The sequence below is a fragment of the Suncus etruscus genome, chromosome 1, assembly GCF_024139225.1.
Source record: "Suncus etruscus isolate mSunEtr1 chromosome 1, mSunEtr1.pri.cur, whole genome shotgun sequence".
Lineage (NCBI taxonomy): Eukaryota > Metazoa > Chordata > Mammalia > Eulipotyphla > Soricidae > Suncus > Suncus etruscus.
In genome coordinates this window covers 142,522,640-142,543,371 of record NC_064848.1, presented here as the reverse complement: position 1 = coordinate 142,543,371, position 20,732 = coordinate 142,522,640, and the positions used below count along the sequence as shown (strand labels likewise).

At 38.0% G+C, this 20,732-nt stretch overlaps 1 protein-coding gene across 1 annotated transcript in view; it reads right to left on the bottom strand.

The window, feature by feature from the left end:
* The window catches only part of EXOC4 (exocyst complex component 4), an 871,527-nt gene that overhangs the window by 758,719 nt on the left and 92,076 nt on the right, over window positions 1–20,732 (bottom strand). The window contains exon 6 of the mRNA XM_049774305.1: window positions 4,691–4,934. Coding sequence (XP_049630262.1) covers window positions 4,691–4,934 — 244 coding nt within the window. The remainder of the gene's footprint in view (window positions 1–4,690; window positions 4,935–20,732) is intronic.

Here is a 20,732-nt window from a genome sequence, read left to right as displayed (position 1 = left end):
CCTGGACATGCGCTCAGAAATTGCTCCCAGCTTGGGGGATCATATGGAACATCAGGGATAGAACCCAGGTCCGTCCTGGGTCAGCCGCATGCCAGGCAAATGCCTTAATGCTGCGCTATCGCTCTGGCCCCTGAATTTAATTTTTCTAGTAAATCCTATCTTAAGCTCAAATACAGCACTAAAGTATATTTCTTTCCAGTACTTCCCAGAGATATCTCTTCAATCTCATAATCAGAGGTAGAGTTATGTGCCCTGCTTTGGTGGTCAGGCATGTCATCTTCCCTCTTGCTTTGTTCACAAGCAAGTCTAATACCCAAAGATGGTTCCACTCCAAAGAGGACAAGGTCTCGCTAGCAGCCATCGCTTCAGCTCATTCAATCTTTAGTCACCTTTCCAAGGTCAAGGTCACTGAAGAGGAACAGGAGTTAACAAATATTCTCAGAACCAAACTTGCCACCTCATGATTCAATAAGACTGTTTTCCAACAGATGTAGCAGCTGTCTCTCGCATGCCATCAGTCTTTTCTGAATGCATCATCTTGGACAAGACTCAGTCCTCATGCTTTCCTATAATATTAGAAAACTTCTATCTCCTATGAAACTAAGGTACTATGAAAACATTCATGAGTTTAAGCCATAGGAAAGAATAATTGGACAATGAGTGGAAAAAACTGGCTCTTAGTCACATAAAATACAGACCACACTAGCCATCTGAAACAGAAAAACACTGGCTGTCTTTTGAGGGAGCAGGTGGTTCTGGGAGATTAGCAAAGAACATCTTCCCCTAATGGTTATCAAGTTGGCAGCAACTGTAGCTGGACATTTTCCTTAATAGGAAGCAGGAGCTTAGAGCCACTGGATTTTGAATGAACAGAAGAAAAATATTTAGCCTATAAATAGACAACAGATAACTTGGGGTCAAAAATAAAGTAGCAAGTGGGTCACCCAAAGTGATTTTTTAAAACTGTCTGTGAAAACACCTGGCTTTGTAGCAAGTGACAAGAATACACTACACTTGTTCCATCTACTTTTCGAGCAGAATAGCACACAACATTAATTCTACTTGCACAAGGACAAATGAAAGCTGGCCTGCAATGCATCACGACCAGAATATATTTAATAAGAGAATGCTGAGCAATGACACTTTTAAGCAAGGCTGCAGTAACAATTTCCCATTTGTATATACAACTGATGTAGTCTAAGTCTTTTCATAGGGAGTTATGGAAAGACTGTGTATGGAGACAGAGGGTGTTTATCGTTCTCAGCCTATGTTTCAACTTCACCATGAATTCCTAAAATGACCACAATGAAGCAGGTGATAATGACGCAATAATAATGGTATTGTGATTTTACTTCTCTCTGAGGTTGATGCCACTAAACCTTCCCATACACCAATAAAGTTCAATATATAAAAAGAGCAGCAAGCAAACTTTAAAGAACAATAAATCTCCTTTCCAAAAATCTGAACCTGAGGCCAGAGAAAGAGTATAGCAGATAAGGTGTTTTCCTTGCACACAGCTCACACAGACTTGATCCAGGCATCCCATATGGTTCCTTGAGCCCGCCAGGAGTGATTCCTGAGTGCAAAGCTATGAGTAATCCCTAAGCATCACCGAGTATGCCCAAAAAGACAAACAAGCAAAAACTTTTCATAAAATTCTGAGCTCCCTGAAGTAAAAATCACATTCAATGAAACTCCAAGAGAAGGAAGACTTGAGTTTTTAAAACATTTTATGACAACACAAAGCCCCTAAGAAGTGAACTGAAAATTAGATGTCTTTGGAAAGCCCTAGCCAATAAATAAATCTTTGATCTTCAAAAATAGTGGTTCATCCCCAAGCTTTCTCTGTACTATTTTTTTTTGTGTTTGTTTTTTTTTTGGTGGGGTCACACTGGCAGTGCTCAGGGGTTATTCCTGGCTCCGTGCTCAGAAATTGCTCCTGGCAGGCACGGGGGACCATATGGGACGCTGGGATTCGAACCGATGACCTTCTGCATGAAAGGCAAACACCTTACGTCCCTGCTATCTCTCCAGCTCCCCCCCTTTTTTTTGTTCTGTACTATTTTGTCTCATAATAGTAACAAGTTTTGGCCCAAATGTTCAGACTTGTACAGTTTATAAAATGGAATCCACAGCAGCTTGTGCCCTTCCCTTCCGCATCCCCAACATAAATACAGGCAAAAGATGAGTCTTAAATATGAAACAGAATCCATGAGGCAAGCTTATTCCTCCAAGAAAAATAGTATTTGCCCTCTGGGCAGAACACATGCTGCAGTTCTACTCTGGGTGATACGGTTTCCATACATCAATTCTGGAAGGGACTTCAAGAATGTCAGAGGAAGAGGTCCACATCCTTTGAGAGACACATTGCTTTTAAGGGGACCATATAAGAGAACTGCAGCAAGTTATTGATCCAGGAGTGCCTTTTCGTTCTATTTCCAAAATGTATCATAGACAAGTGATTTCCCTAGGAAAATTCAGTGGATTCATCTAGAGACCTGCCTCAACAGTACAAACAGCAAACCAAAATTCATTAGTGAGGAGTCAAAAGGTCTTGAGGAAATCCCAGCATCACCAAAGAAAGGAGAAAAGAAAAGTTCTATCTCAAACCATCCGTCAGCCTTCTCCAATCACCAGGCTGGGGATCAAAGAACATGAAGCTGAGGAAGGAAGAAGCAGAAACAAGTATCTAGTTTCTCTCAGTCTCTCTCTCAGTCTCTCTCTCAGTCTCTCTCTCAGTCTCTCTCTCTCTCTCTCTCTCTCTCTCTCTCTCTCTCTCTCTCTCTCTCTCTCTCACACACACACACACACACACACACACACACACACACACACCACATACATACACAGCTTCTCCAATCACAAGGCTGGGAATCAAAGAACATGAAGCTGAGGAAGGAAGCAGAAGAAACAAGTGTCTATTCACACACACACACACATACACACAAACAGTATTCACTTTAATCTACTGAGCACTGACTGTAGAACCCCTCTTCCCAAGCAAGCACCCCAGTAAGGCATATATCACTGCCATCCAATTATAGAACTGACCGTTAGAGAAAAGTCCACTTGACCCTAAAACCATGCTTTAGCTGAGGTGGTGACTCAGTAGTAGAGTGCATTTCAGGGTTTGATAATAAGTAAATGAAATGATCAACGCCATGATCATCAAAACATAAACTCTACAGTATGCAGTGCAAAGACAGGAGTGGAGCATCTATCAGTCTTTCTGAATAAAGTTTATTAGAGAATTAATACTTGAAGAGCATTAAGGCATAATTTTAATCAACACTATCTTGATACATAAAACAAGTATTTTATGGCCTAAAATCCAGTTTAGCATATATGCTCTCCCAGTATATGATTATAACAGAATTATGAGGGACGAATTCAGCTTCTCTCTTAGGAAAAGAAGCCTTTGGATACTAAAATTGGAAATTAGGCATTTCAAATGCTATAAGAATTCCAGTTGACTAATTTGCCTGCTGGTAGATACCAGAATTGATTTAAAAAAGAAAACAGTAGACAGAGGAATCTTGGAGTTCCACCAGCCTCAAGAGCAGCACTCCTTATATGATCCTGATAAAATTATTCTCTTGTACCCAGTTGGCCTAACTTTAAAATGTGGGTTTTAGGCAACAAAATAATAAATAATGCAGAGGTTCATGTTCATGCTTTGCATGCAGCCAATGTTTGTTTGGCCCCTGGCACTATATGGTTCCCAGAATTACATGGTTCCCAGAATTACATGGTTCCCAGAGCATCTCTGGAAACAGCCCTTAAGGTCCTTGAGTACCACCTAAGTAGCCTGGGTAATCCCCAGCCTGGGAGGTAACTGAGCAGCACCACATCCTCAGGTCATTGCACTGAAAACTATGTGCTCCAATTGACTGAGAAGAACCAGAAGGGGGGCTCTGGGGCCTCCTGAGAACTGCTAAAGAAGCTCTGTAAAAAGTCATTAAAATAAAAAGTGGATGCCAAATGTTGGCACTATTTCAACTATGATATCATGACTTCAATAAAATAATTTGATGACTAAAAAAAAAATATGGATGCTAAAAAGTAGGTCATTGATTAATAGTAAGAATTAAATGAAAAAACGGGAATAGGGGCCGGAGCAATGTCCCAGTGATAGGGTGTTTGTTTTGCACATGGCTGACCTAGGAAGGACCACAGTTCAATCCTCTGGCATCCCATATGGTCCCACAAGCCAGGAGTGATTTCTGAGGAGTAACCCCTAAGTGTCACCAGGTATGGCCCAAAAATAAATAAATAAATAAATAAACAAACAAACAGGAATAAATGGCTTGGAGTACTTAATACTCAGTAATGATTCAACCATTGCTCTGTGCTTTTCATTTAAAAAATGACAGTTGGTTTATAACCTCTTTCTAATTATATCAAAAACCAGACAGCTGAATCATGCCTATTTCTACTGTTTCCACTAATTCAAATTTGTATGGGATATAGTATCCTAAGATAAAGAAGTATCATCAGGGGCTGAAGCAATAGTACAGTGGGTAAGGCATATGCCTTGAATGTGGCAGACTCAGGTCAATCCCTAACATCCCATATGGTCCCCTGAAGCTACCAGTAAAGAGCCAGGAGTAACCCCTGAGCACCATCTTCAATAGAAGATGACATGTACTTACCATCCACCCTTCACCCAGAAAAGGTCCCACCCACCTACCGTGGCTGATTCTCTGCTGTGAGATTCTCTCCCCTCTGGTAGCCACTGTCTGCCACCTGTGTAGTTGACCTCTTCACAATCTGCTGCAGCTCCTGCTCCAGGCGTTCTTTGATGGCCTTCACAGTCTCTGGAATCTTCTTCAGTTTGGCCAGCCCCTTGATGAGGATGCCCATAAAAAGGGTGCTATTATCCTCAGGATCCAGTTCTGAATCCTCTTTGATGTCCTGCAGGTTTATCTCCTTCACTATTAAATAAAAAAAGACAGAATTCGTTACAATATTCCCAAGTAGAATGGGTCCAGTAAGTGGGGTAACTGCTTGGACCATTCCCTGAAAGGAACCAGAGAATGCCTGTCAAGTAAATTTGTGGTTACACAGCACTTATAGGGTAACTACCTGAGAACCATACACAACCACCATATATTCCACCAATCAGGTCCATCTACTAGTAAAAAAAAAAAAATAATAATGAAATCCAAGTCAGCAAACTTTACCAGATGTTTTTCATCATCTACCACTTCTACAATGATCAAGTCGGTTTGTGAATTAAGGATTCACTGTTTATAATAATGTCATTCTTAGTGCTTTAGGAAAATTCTAAAGAGCTAGACCCTAGCTCCAAGTTCTGATGCATGTTAGAAGAGGTAAGTAGCTGGATTTCTTTTTTAAAATTGTAGTAAAAACAAGTAAGTTAAAGCTCTTTAAAAAATGAAAAAGATAAATAAAAATTAAAAAAAAAAACAATTATGTACAAGTGATAACACTTTAAGGAAATAACAATACATTTTGTAAACCCAGTAAAATGACCTTCTAGGGATCCTCAAAGTTTTTAAACAGGGGGCCAGTTCACTGTCCCTCAGACCATTGGAGGGTCTGACTAGAGTAAAAACAAAACTTATGAACGAATTCTTATGCACACTGCATATATCTAATTTTGCAATGAAGAAACAGATACAAATACAATATGTGGACCGCGGGCCATAGTTTGAGGACCACTGTATCTAGACCCAAGGAAATGGCTTAAAGAGCTGAAGCATATTCTTTGTATGTAGAATGCCAAAGTTCTAACTCTGGTGCTCCAAGAATCTCAGACCATGTAGCTAGGTTTGTTTTGGTTTGGGGGAAGACACCCTGCAATGGTCAGTGATTACTCATAGCTCTGCAATCAGGAATTACTCCTGATGGTACTCGAGGAACTATTTGGGATTCTGAGAATCAAACCTGGGTTGGCTACATGCAAGACAAGCATCCTACCCACTGTACTGGTAGGTGCTCTGGTGCCCCAGACCAGCATATACTTTAGATGGAAGTTTCAATATGATTATCTGCACTTTTAACTTAACAGAAAAATTACTCAACAGTTTTAGCAAGACCTCTCTTCAGTAGATCTGTTTTATAGTAAATATGTCTAAATAAAATAAATTTTTTTTGGGGGGAGCATGCCCAGCAGAGCATTTCTATATGCAAATAACAAAATAATAAAGATGTTCTTTATTTCTGTTGCTGTTTTAGGGCCCAACCCAGTGGTGTTCAGGCATACTGTTAGATGTGTATTCAAGGATCATTTCTGGCAGAACTTGGGGTATGCCAGGGATTGAACCCAAGTCCATCAGGTGCAAGGCATAACCACCTTAGTTGCTGTACTCTCACTCTAGCCCTCAGTTATAGTTTACACCTGTAGAGAGCTGAGAAGTGAGAGTAGCTAAAACTGTCTTTGTCTACAAATGTCTTTTCACTCAAAATTATGTACTTCTTATTATATGTGCAAAAGTACCATTGAGACTTTGGAGGATTCATCAGAACTACAGATTAGGGGACTAGTCAAACTTTTCAAAGGGCTGAATGTGTACTCTATATGCAGAATGCATGGGCTCGATCTCCAAGACCATGTGTCCCTTGGTCAACACCACTGGGAGCAATCCCAGAATACAGAATTGGAAATAACCCCAGATGATGGTGGAAGATAGTCCAAAAAATTTTTTTTAAAGATCCAAAGATTAAGACTTCTGGCCTTGGGGCCGGCGAGGTGGCACTAGAGGTAAGGTGTCTGTCTTGAAGCCTAGCCAAGGAAGGACCGTGGTTCGATCCCCCTGGCGTCCTATATGGTTCCCCCAAGCCAGGGGCAATTTCTGAGCGCTTAGCCAGGATTAACGCCTGAGCATAAAACGAGTGTGGCCCGAAAAAAAAAAAAAAAAAGACTTCTGGCCTAAAAATAACTGTCATTTACAAAAGAGTGGGTGAACAAAAAAGTTAAAGAGAATATTAGACTAAAGAAGCATCATAACAATTAAAATTTCCCCCATCATCTCCTTTTGGCTGATCCTCAAAGCAGTGAGAATGTTTTATTAATTAGATGGTCTGAAAGAATAAGGACATCCTTCCAAGTACATCCAAGCTTAAGTATAGCAGTTGTCTAGTACCGATAGGAGGTATTGAAATCTGTTTATATCGAGAAAAATTAAAGTTTCCGGGTACAGAATCTAAGGTCATATAACCATTACAGTCAAGCCCCTTAAGTCACTTCTTAAAATGTCAGGTAGGCAATTTTCAATTCCCTTTGGTGTTGGCTCCCAATTCATAAAACACTCTGAACCACAAACCAAGTGTGTATAATGACATCATGATACAATTACTTCCACATTTTTGGTTTTTTGACTCGGACCGTCCAGACCCCAAAACCCAAAAGGAAAGAGAAATACAACAATGGTCATGTTATTACACCTTTCTTTGCGATGTACAGGGAGTTTACATAATATGAATTGTCATCTGGAATTTTAAGGTAAACTTAGAGTAGAACCAAGAATCTTTAGCCTCTAGAGAGCTTATTCTGAAGGAAAAAAAAAAAAGATACATTTCCAAATGTGACAAATTCAAGAACCAACATTCCAGTTACAGGTTTTATCCAAGAAAAGAAACAAGAGTCCTCAAGCCACAGAATTACTCCATCCAGAAAAATCAACCCAACAGTCAAAAGAGAGAAGCACTTAAGCTGCTGCGGAACCATCTAATTCAGCAGGTTAGAGAGGGAAAATGAAGCAAAACTATAAGCAAAGCTTTAGGCAGGGAGAGAAAAAGGTAATGGAAATTTTTCTGGGATAAAAGGAACTTCCCTAAAAGCACACAGGTCCAGAGTGTGTTCACATGTACAAGGGCCTGCTGAACATCACAGCTGCCACAAGAATAATCATTGATGGGGTCAGTAAAGTTTAAATCAATGGGCCCCTAGATTATGTGGCATAAAGCTCCTTATGCACACACTAATATGATGGATCGCCTATTAAAAATAACAAGGAAGCACAGTATGAGTAATAAAATGCCATGGCCTTCAATGGCACATTTTTAGGGGAACCTTATCTTTTTGTTTGTCTTCCAAAATCTCCTAGAGCATAAACACTGAACAGATCCAATATTAATTAATTTATATTATCTATTTCACTTACACCAGCTGAAAACTGAAAGGCAATTTAGGAGGATAATATAATCAAACATAAAGTCTAGTCTAATAACCACAATAACCCTGTGAGGTCGAATAGAATTATTGGTGTTTCATAGGAAAAGCTTTCTATTAAAAAATAACTGAAGTTCAATAGGTCTCACAATACAATTACAACAAAATGTGCCAAATGCCAAACTACTAATTCCCAAATCATCTCTTTGTGTGTTATACTATTTTATGCTATACTATATATACACATTGTGCATAGATTTTAGAATACTTAAAAATTAGAAAACCTTTACTTCCTGTCCAAAATCTCTAAACTTCTATATTTTTTACTTTAAGGATCTTATTAAATGGGGATATCTTGAATTTGATTTTTAAGATCCCTGCCAACTAAAAGCTAGGTATTAAAGCTTTCACATCCTCTGATGAATAATTTCTACCAATGCCTTTTGGCCCATATAGTATCATATTACAAAAAATAAGAGAAAATGACCTATAGGTATATGTATATAAGCCTGAGTGAATATAAATAATGTCTAGGTAAGACTAAGAATGAAAGAACTATTTAACAAAAACCCTTTTTTTAAAACTAAGATACTTAGAACTCATAAAAGGATTACCTAGATATCTAAGGTCCTTTCGAGTTTGACAATTTTGTGATGCTATTAGCCATTAAATTTATCTACCTCCAGTTACATGGATTATATAGCTAATGGTGAACAACTATAAGACAGTCCATTTAAAAAGCTAACAAATATATAAGGTGAAAAATCCACAATGCAGCAAAATATTCTATACAAGAAAATTACATTTTAATAATCTTACCTTCCAGTGAATATATAAAGAAAACCAAAAAGTCTGTGTTGCTTTCTTTTTTCAATATTTATGCTATGAAAAGAGCAATACCATATGCCATACCTATACATTCACTGTTCAACAGCAGAAAATCAGAAATCTCAAAATAAACCTTTAATGAATAAAGAATAAGATATTTAATTCATCACTTATTTATTAATGTTTATTATACAGTAGTGGTAGTGTTTCACATTTAAAAAAAAAACTTCTGGGGCTGAAAGCACAGTACAGCAGGTAGAGCATTTGCCTTAAATACAGCCAACACAGGTTTAATACATGGTAACCCTTACAGTCCCCTGCATACCACAAGGATTCCTGACCACAAAACCATGAGTAAGCCCTGAGCATCACCAAATGTGACCCAAAAACAAAGAAAAAAATTTTTTCTGATAGATGACATTCCTTAAATTGCACAGAAACCAAAGTGAGTAAATTTCTGAGATAGACCATTCCAATTTAAGAATCGTAGTTTATGCTGCAGTTAACAACAGTACTCCACAAAACCAAATACCTGAATTCAGCATAAAAATAAAATCCTCAAAAAATGACCAAAACTTGGGACTGAAGTGATAATACAGTGGGTTGGGTGCTGGCCTCCAACAAGTCAGACCTGAGTTTAATTTCTGGCATCCATCTCCAGCAATCTCCAGCACCCTGAGCACCTCCTGGAGGAATTCCTGAGTGCAGTACCAGGAGTGACCCCTAAAACAACATAGGGTATAGGCCCCCTCCCTCCCAAAAAATTATTATCATATTTCTAATCAATTTGGCGCTATAAATTCAGACTTAAAATTTACCATCTGCTCAAAACACAAGTATGAGTAAAATATAAACTAAGAAATATGGAACTGGATAAATAATACAGTGGGTAGGGTTCCTGCATTGCAAGTGGCTAACCCAGGTTCAGTCCTCAGCATCCCATGTGGTACAAGTACCGTTAGGAGCAATTCCTAAGTACAAAGCCCTGAACATCACCAGATATGGCACAAAAGCAAAAATAAAATCAAAACTATGTACATAGTTTGTGTGTGTGTGTGTGTGTGTGTGTGTGTGTGTGTGTGTGTGTGTATGTGTATAAAGAAATTCAAGAAGAAAAAAAGTCTGGCTCAAACGAGAATAATACCTGCAATAAAGAAATGCCAACAATAAAGTGTGAGTGGAGACACAAAGGAAAGGAGGATTTGGCCCATGGAAGGTTAGAGAGCCTTAAACAGAACAGCCCTCCATCCAAGAGAGCCAACATAAGAGACGAAATCAAGCTCAAGGTTAGGCTGTTCGGCACCAGACCTCACTCTGCTATTAACCATAACTCAAGTCCCAGTAGAAGAACTTGGTCATCTACCTATCTTAAATACAGTTCTCCAATGAAAAATCACTTCTAACATCTTTTATTGTAATTACTGAGCCTACTGGCACAGATGGAAGAAGGAGTAGCTGGGGTACTGGCAGTCTCTGGGGTATAGGATCTTGATTAGGGTCTTTCAAATGTTTTAACTGCCCCTAGAGTGAGGATCCCTGATAACGGTACTTCAGAAATGTTAACGAAGCACTCCCAAGGTGCAGATTATATTATCTGAAAGAAAACTACAGCCAATATAACACCCTATACCTGAAAGGCGGATGCCAAAAGCAGTTGCCAACTGGTACTTGGTGCTCTCGTTTACCTGAAATTAGAAGTTCTTATAGCATCTGCAACGGGCTTTTCAATCCAGGGGGTAGATGAATTCCCACACACCTTGTGTGAAGGGCAATGGTCCTGCCATAGTAAAAGTGGGTCAGGGGAAATGATGGCTTCTTGGCATGATAGGGGATAAGGGGGGAGAGATGACCTGTTGGCTGGGGAAAGGGTTAAGCAGTCTGCTGAAAATCAAGTGCAGTATGACTCTCAACTGAAACAGCTACCCTTGGAACAGCATCTAAAGAGCATGACCTCATGCAGAGCAAGAGTACCTGGGAAGGTCAAAGTGATAAAAACTGCAACAAGGATAAAAGAAGGGCCAAGAAGAGCAGTGACTAACTGTCTCAATCCTCAGCATCCCATATGGTACAAGTACCATCAGGAGCAATTCCTGAGTACAAAGCCCTGAACATCACTGGATATGGCACAAAAGCAAAAAGCAAACCAAAACTATATATATATATATATATAGTTATAGTTATAGTTATAGTTATAGTTATATATATTTGGTTTTGGTTTATATATAGTATTATATTTATACATAGCTATATATATATATATATATATATATATATATATATATATAGTTATATAGTGAGACAGTCACTAACACATAGGAGGCTACTTCCTGAGTTAATGCATGATTTGGTAAGGCCAGTTGTTCACAAAGGCAGTGTGACTATAGAAAGCAGTCCAGACAAGCTGAGGTCTGAGCACATCTCTACTACCTGATGAGAACCCGCTCCCAGATCATCAGATTAGAAGAATACAGATTTGGAAGAAAATACAAAGAGAATTACAAATCATGCCTCAGGAAAACTTGAGGATAGAAATCGGCCCCAAATTCAAAACAACTGTCGACACAGCAATACTCCTGCTTTGCCATAGGCTTGGTCGCAAGGGGAACCAGGTGAAAGCAAGATGACGAGACAAAGGAGACAGCAATGAGCTCAGGACTGATCTAAAATAATCACTAGAAAGACAACAAATTCCCTAAATTTCCAACACTAAAAACTATGCAAACTGCTCTGAGCAAGGACTAGAGGGAAGAGATTTCAAAGCAGACACAATCTGAAGCAGCCAGGCTGGAGACACCAGAGCTTCTGGCAGAGAAACAAGACAGAACAGGAACAGAGAAGTGCCCTTGGCTATTGAATAGTGAAGGAAAAAAGAAGCCTGAAAGAACGTTCAGGATCCATGAAGAGTAGCAAAGTTTAAAGAACAATCATTCCTCGCCACCATAACAAAAAAGACATCCAAGAATGTAGGGAGATTTAGCTCTGCTGACAGAAGAGGGAGCCAAGGAGCTAACAATTCTGTGGAAGAACCCAATCCCATAAAAGTGAGCAGGGAAAAATAATGAACCTTCACAAAGGTATTAAGGGGAAAGAAAAACCAAAAAACTTGAACAGAATGAAATTTGCTCAGATAAAACCCCCAGGTGGCACTGGAAAAAGAACATCCCAGAAAGACTTGAGAAATCCAATTGATAGGTATTAAAAATAAACCTTAAACTGACAGATTCAATCTAAGACCAGCTGTGAATAAACCAAAAGAAGGCATGAAGAAAAACAATGTGAATAAAGACATAAAGGAAGTGGTAGAAAGAAATAAAAGGAAGTAGAGGAAATGAAAGAATGGATGAAAAAGAAACAAAAACATTATCAGAAAAACATAAAACAAGGGCTGGAGTGATTGTACAGCAAGATACTTTTTACATATACCAGATCCAGATTTGATATACAATGATACATATTGTTCCCCCAACCTCCTCCAGGGATAACCCCCTCATGTGCAGAGAAGATTCAGCCCTGAGCACCACAAGCTGTGGCTCAAAAACAAAAAATAATAAATTAAAAGAAGATTTTCAATAATAACTCAAAGCTAGCAGAACACAAGAAACTAAAGAAACTAAAACTAATATGAAATGAGTTGATGAACAAAGGCCATTTTGTTCATTCTAAAACCATATATACTTACTATTCATAAACTAAGAGCCCTGGCAAAGAAAAGTCTAGTGGATAGGATAGGATGAGAGAAAAGTAAATGGAACTGAGTAAGAGGCACCCAGGCAGAGTGCATGTGATGTTCAACTGAGCTACAAAAAGGGCACCTCGGAGGTGATAAAGCCACATCCAGTGATGCTTGAAACTATTTCAAGTTCACGTTGGGGTGTCTCTACTTAACAGTGCATGCATGTGTTGCCAGGGATCAAACCAAAGCCTCATAACAAGCAAAGCACTCCAATCACTTAAGCTATCACCTGCTCAGAAAAGCATTTTTGTTTTATTACAAATGCCACAAATCTATAATGAAGTTATAGCACTTCCACCTACTAAAAAGGTACCACTTTTTTGAAAAACAAACAACTTAAAGGCAAGGGACAGACAGTATAGCAGGTAGGGGGCCTTCCTTGCCTGAAACAGATCTGGTTTAATTTCCAATATCACATGATCCTCTGAGCCAACCAGGATAGATCACTGAGCACAGAGCCAGGAGTAAACTCTAAGCAATATCTAATGTAGCCCAAAAGACAAACAAACAAACAAACAAAAAAATGTAAAGGTGATACAAAAATACAGGGGAAATGTCACAATAAAAAACTTAGTATGTGTTTAAGACTATAAAAAACTTGCACAATTAAATAAGGTAGATCTTATGTGCATCAAACTATATACTTCATAATAAAGAATGTAGCTTCTTTTCAAGCTATACATACGGAAGCCACAAAAACTGATCAAATACTAAATCATAAAAAAGCTGAGTAAGTTCCAAAACGCTGAAACACTTTCTGAATTCCATGCAAGAAAGTACTAAGGAAAAACAAACCAAGAAAACACAATGGCCTTTTCATCTTCAAATTTAGAATTATTCTAATAAAAATATTTAAATAAAACTTAGTTCTCCCTAGAAAGGAAATTTCTTCTCTTCTACTTCTCAATAAACCTATATCCACGCCCCCCCCAAAAAAAAAGAATGAAAAAAATCATTTGTATAAAATGGAGGGTGTTTTCACTTCAAACATGAAAATTGGAAAAGGGTCATCTAAGGAGATCTCCCCAAATGACACCCCATCTGTCTGTGCAGGCAAGGCAGGTAAGTGCTGGACAGAGATAAAGTGCTATGGATCAGTAGTGTCGAGGATAAGGAAGGTGCTAGAAATTGAACCCGGGGCCATCAAACTCCAACCCTTCAAATTATCTCCTAGGCTCAAAAAGAAATTTTTTTAAACAACACTGAAAAAGACCTTACATATAAAGTAATAAAAAGGAAAATGCCTATCACTGAGTGCTGTGACCCTAGTTTCTAGCAAAGTAAAAATTAACACAAAGAAAATAAATGTTTAAAAATAGAGGGGGCCCAGAGTGATAGCACAGCAATAGGGCATTTGCCTTGCACATAGCCAACCCAATACCAACATGGGGTTCAATCCCTGGCATTCCATATGCCTCCCCCCTCACCCCCCGAGCCTGCCAGAAGTGACTTCTGAGTACATAGCCAGGAGTAACCCAAGTGCTGCCGAGTGTGGCCCAAAAACAAAAAAAGAAAAAAGAAATAAAAAAGAGAGAGAAATGTCCATTTAACAAAACGTGGTACCACTTTGCCTAACAAACTAGTGAAAATAATAAATCATAGTACATTCAATAGCAGGCCATTTCATACTTTGATATAATCTGATACAACTCTTACAGAAGAATTTAGTAATACCTACTTTTTAAATAATAATATATGAGTTTACCCTTTAATTAAGTGATCTCTCTTCTAGATATTTACCCTAATGATGCAAATCAAAAAATTGAAAACATATATGCACAATATTATTCATTGCACTATTATTTATCACAAATAACCAAATATTGAAACAACCGTATACTGCTATACATGAGGAAGTGGCTAAACTATGTATCAAATCAACATAATGGAGCACAGTAATGCAACTGTCAAAATGCAAACAAAAAAGAAAAGGGGGGGGGGCAAAAAATCTCTAAGAAATGAGAAATTTCCAGGATATATCATAAGGTAAAGCAACATAGTCTAAGGAAGTAGCTTAAGTAGTCAACTCTTCCCTGGTGAAAGGTATATGAAAAGACATATATCTACCTACTCCTTTGTGTAAAAACACTGGAAAGGAAAAAAAAAAGGCTAATGAGATTAACTGCAGAGATGTAACTGCACAGGAAAAAATATAACACTAGGCATAGAAAGAGATTTGTGGGGTTGGGTGGGAGACATTCTGACTGCTTGTTCTAACTCTGAGGCTAGAACACAATAATGCTGAAATAAAGCCAGGATCTGGGTGGAACTGCAAAGGAATAACAAATAGCTGTACTACAAAAAAAACAACATCACCACACAAAGAATATTAGGATAGAAACCATCTAACCTAAGTAACCTGTGATATTGATTACAGTGACTACACACGAAAAGACCTATGGTGTTATAAAGAGACCATCAACAAATATTGTTCTCAACTTGATAAATCTATCACAGAAATAGAATCTGTTTTTCAAGGGTTGGCAACTCTGAGATCATTGTTTGTGTAGACTGGGATTATGCAAATAAGTAAAAACTAAAGAAATGAACATAGAATCTTATATCCTAGCTTTGTAAAAAAAAAAAAAAAAAAAAGACTGTTTGTAGTAACCCATAATATGTAGCCATGCAGTCATAACACAGTAATGACATATCAGTAACACCGAGTGCTACTAGAATGCTAACTCAGTTACTAAATATCACTCATTTATCAAACTATTCGAGTTCCTTAAAAATATGGTAAATCCCCCCAGGGGCCAAGTGGTCTCAGGTGCATTGAGTTTAAAAAAAAAAAAAAGCCAGATCTAAATACCCAAGCCAAAGTCAACAACAAAAAATCAAGAGACCCAAACTAAACACAGACTAAACACCCAAAGCTAAACACAAAATGGGGATTCAGAGCAATGGCACAGCAGAAGGGCATTTGCCTGCACATGGCTGACGTAGGACAGACCGTGGTTCGATCCCCCAGCAATCAATATGATCCCCAAGCTAGGAGCAATTTCTGACGCAAAGCCAGGAGTAACTCCTGAGCGTCAAATGGGTGTGCCCCCTCCCAAAAAGAGAAAAGAAACACAAAATGGACCTGTTACACTGGTAGACCCAATGCTAAGGGTGGAGGTACGGAATGCATTCTGGGAACTATGGAGGGAGTTTAACACTGGTGGTGGGAATAGCCCTAATTCATTGTCACTATTTGCCTGAAATACAACTGTGAAAGACTTGTAATTCTCAATACAAAATTTAAAAAAAAAGAAAAGAAATATGGTAAATCCCAAAGCTGAGGCATGGAAAAAGTGGCCTAAAAGGTCTTGTGGTAACAGATTTTATTAGGAGACATTCCAAACTCTGGTGGCACATAATCATCCTAAATAAACTACCAGTGGTCAAATCTGGAACAACACAAGTAACACAGTGACTAATGTTGGCACAAGTGATTACAGTTCACAGAACGAGATAAATATCTACAAATTCTTACCAATACAAACAACTAATGAATAAATAAAGGCAGAAGAAATAGTTCTCCTTCATAGCAGAATTCCAATGACTACGTGATGAAACAAATGTGATGAAAAGAAGACCACAATTGGAAAAAACCTAATAATTGCTGCCAGCAAGAACATATCTTGGAGATTTCAAGGCACATTAAAAAAGACAAATAAACATTGAGGATTTTTAAACATCTACATAGTATAGTAGGTGCTAAAAAAAAAAAGTGTGATCTATAGCGTTTGGTTAACAGAAGGGTAGGTATTTTGTCAAAAACAAAAATCAAGAAAAAGACAGTGCAACTCCTTAGAATCATTTCCTAAAAGGCACAGCCTGACGCTGCTTCCTGATCTAACATTACACTGCAGATTTCAGCTCAGGAAAAATTTATAAACCCAAAGAAAGGAAGAACTGACAAATAAGGACTGCTGCATGTTTTTGAAAACTCAACTTAAGTATTAAATTGTTTATATACAAAATTCAGGAAAACATACGTTTGAATATTTATTCCAATATTTTCATAAGCTATTAGAATTGCTTAAAGTAATTCAGCAAGGGGCAGGGGAACTCAAACTTTCCAGAACTACAATCATATAATCCAAAGTGAACACCAATAACAAAGTACTATGGAATATTCTAGCAAAAGATGAATAAGATAGTTGTAGGCCAAAGCAATGAAAATGAAGAGTACTTCAAGGTCAGAATTAGAAAGACTCAACAAAATACATAATATCCATTTATTCTACAAACTGAGTGAAATTCAGATCAAGTTCCAATGACATTTTCCTCTTATTTTCATTATAAGACTCAGGGCTTACTTCTGACTCTGAGCTCAGAATCACTCCTGGCTGTGCTATGAAGACCATATAGGATGCAAGAGATGAAATCCAGGTTAGTTATGTGCAAGACAAATGCCCTACCCACTGTACTATTGCAGGATTTTAATGGGTCTTGATATTCTGATTCTAAAATGTAGCAGCACAAGTAAAGTTCAAGTAAAGCCTCGATCAGTGTTCTTTAGTCACTGATCCATAGACCAGTGTGTCAGACAAGTGCCAAGTATTGCCATTCTGCTCATCTTCAAATGATGAGCAGAATGACAATATTTCTCTTACCAGACAAAATAAACAAACTACAGACATTGGAACAGTGCAAAGAGAGACAATAATTTAATAGAACTAAAGGCCTATTAAATACATTATTGAGGAGGTAACAACAGTATAGTGGATAGGGTGCTTGCCTTGCATGCAACTGACCAGGGTTCAATCCCTGGCACCCCCAAAAGTCCCTTGAGCCCTACCTGGAGTGATCCCTGTGCAAAGAACTATGAGTAAACTCTGATCACCACTGGGTGTGACCCCAAAACAAACTTTTAAAAAATTGAAGGGGAAAAAAAATTATTCCTGTTTGCTTTCAGGTGAGTGGTTAAACTGTAACATAATATACCCTACAGAAAATATCTTAATTATTATCATACAAACGTATTCAAAACTATGAATGATTTTGGGGTTAGAACACTACAAATAATGTAGTATAGGGATTAGCTCAATGTGCTAATACACATGCTTGCTTGCAGAAAGACCAGGTTTGATCCTGGCACCATGATATCATAAGCTTCACCAAAAGTGGCCACCAGACACTGATCTGGGATTAAGTTCCCTAGCATCACTGGGACATACACATGCACGCACGCACACAAACACACACACACACACACTATAGAAAAAATACTGTAGTAGAATTTAAGCAAATTATACAGTCAAAGTACGTTACTAGGCAAAAAGTAAAAATTACTACAGCTTTAAATTATTCAAATAATTAAGTTTAAAACCTATATAAACATGTATTACATATAAGTAGAGTTAATATGAAACATATATGTACTTTCTCATATTTAATAAATGTATGCTATATACATTATAATACATATTTACATGCAAACAGTACAAGAATCAAGACATTCAGGAAAAATATAGAGAACAATTTGAAATAGCAATAAGCTCTGGGGTACAAGAGAAAGAAAAGGAATTCAAGAAGAATTTGTGTATTCATGAATTGCATCTGTAATGTTTCTTGGCTTTTTATATTTCAGTGGTGGGGACATCTACTTTTTGTTTGGGGTCTAGCCCATAACGCCAGGGAAAAACCCAGGCCTCCTATATGCAAAGCATGCACTCAAGCCCCTTGGGCTTGCTCTCTCTGGCCCTGTACTCTTTCTTTTTTTAAAAGAGAATAAGAAGTGAATATGGAAAACTACTATCATTTATTAATTTAGTGGGAAGTACACAGTGACAGTTATATTGATCTGACATTTGAATAATGTAATATTCATATTTTAAAATACATATTTATAATGAATATATAAACTCTGGTTTTGCTTCATTTAGAAATATGTGAACTATTAATTCTATCTTACCTCTTTGTATTGATTTTCCCCCCTCTATTTATGATCATTCACAGAAATAAGCAGAGATCTGATTGCTCTTTCAAGAACAAATGCAAAGATACTTCAGGAACAAGTGACTTAAAATACCAAGGGTGGCCCTAACCTGAAGAGAGAAGAAACTCAAAAAGTGTCATTATTTTGAAAAATCAGAACTGCACTTTTCTTTAAAAAAAAAAAAAAAAAACGCTTCTGAGGAAACTGAGGACCTGAAGGGAGCTCTGTCCTGTGCTTCTCTGTCTTTCCTGAATTCTTGAAGCTCTCCTCAGAGCCCTGGGAAGCGAACCCAAAAAAAACTGCATTCGAAGCTATCCAGTGAACAAGTGAGTGAGTAAGAAATGGCTGGCTGTGGGGGTTGCCAGGTGGAGTGCTGATTGCTCTACCTTCGAGTAACAGCAGCTGAAGACAGAATCAGAGTACTGGAAGATGATATGCAGAAAAACTCAACACAGCAGAAGAAACTGGAAAAGAACCTTAGGACAAACGATAAGGCAATGAAAAAAGTACTCAAGGAATGTGAACAGATGAAAATTGAAGACTTTGATAAACTCAACAGAAACAACATAAGAATCATCGGAGTCCCAGAGGCCCAGGTAGGAGATCTCTAGGAAGAATCAACTGTCAAAGACATCATCGAAGAGATACTCCCAGAGTTAAAGACTACATGCAATCAAATCCTGCATGCCCGAAGAATACCAGCTAAAAGAGACCCAAAGAAAAACACCCCAAGACACATCCTCATTACAATGGCAAATCCCACAGATAGAGATAGAATACTGAAAGCAGCAAGATCAAAAAGGGAAATTACATTCAAAGGAGCATCCCTAAGACTTACAGCAGACATGTCACAAGAAACTCTCAAGGCCAGAAGACAGTGGTGGGATATTGTGACAAGACTGAATGAAATGAATACCTCACCGAGAATACTGCACCCAGCCCAAATCACATTCAGGTTTGAAGGAAGGACACATAGCTACATGGATAAACAACAGCTCAGAAACTTCACAGATGAAAAACCAACCTTAAAGGAAAAACTGACAGGTCTACTTTAAGACAAGAGAGATCAACAAACACAGCAAACTTATCTACAAAGATGACATTAAATCCTATAACAATCATCTCCCTCAATGTCAATGGACTAAATTCACCAATTAAAAGAAACAGAGTGGCAAAATGGGTTTAAAAGATGAATCCAACCTTCTGCTGCCTATAAGAAACACACCTGAATAGTCAGAACAAACACAGACTCAATATCAAAGGCTGTACAAAAATATCCAAGCAAACAACACCCTGAAAAAAGCTGGGGTGGCCATATTAATATCTGATGACACCAACTTTATACTCAGAAAAGTGGTAAGGGACAAAGATTGACACTATGAACTAATCAAGGGATATGTACCACAGGAAGAAATCAGACTATTAAACATATATGCACCCAATGAGAGACCAGCAAATTATCTAATACAGTTACTGACAACTCTGAAAGAAGACATCAATAACAACACAATAATTGTGGGAGACCTCAACACGACCCTATCAACACTTGATAGGTAAACCAGACTGAAACCCAACAAAAATATACTAGCCCTGAAAAGAGTAATGAAAGAAAGAGGACTAGTAGATATATATAAGACACTCCATCCCAAAAAACCTGGATACACATTCTTCTCCAATGTACATGGGTCATTCTCCAGGATAGACTACATGCTGACGCATAAAACATACCTCCATAAAATCAAGAGGATAGAAATCTTGCAAGCTACCTTTGCTGACCACAAGATGTAGATGTGAACTACAAAGGCACACAAAAGAAAAACTTTAACAATTGGAAATTAAATAGCCTGCTACTGAACAACCAGTGGGTCCAAGATGAAATCAAAGAGGAAAACAAAATTTTCCTGGAAACAAATGACAATGAAGACACAAACTGCCAGAATCTATGGAACACAGCAAAAGCAGTCCTGAGAGGAAAATTTATAGCTCTACAAGCACACATCAGGAAGGAAGAAGGGGCATACCTGAATAACTTAATGACGCAGCTCATAAAATTACAAAATGACCAACAAAAAGAACCAAAAATAGGGAGACAGAAGGAAATAACA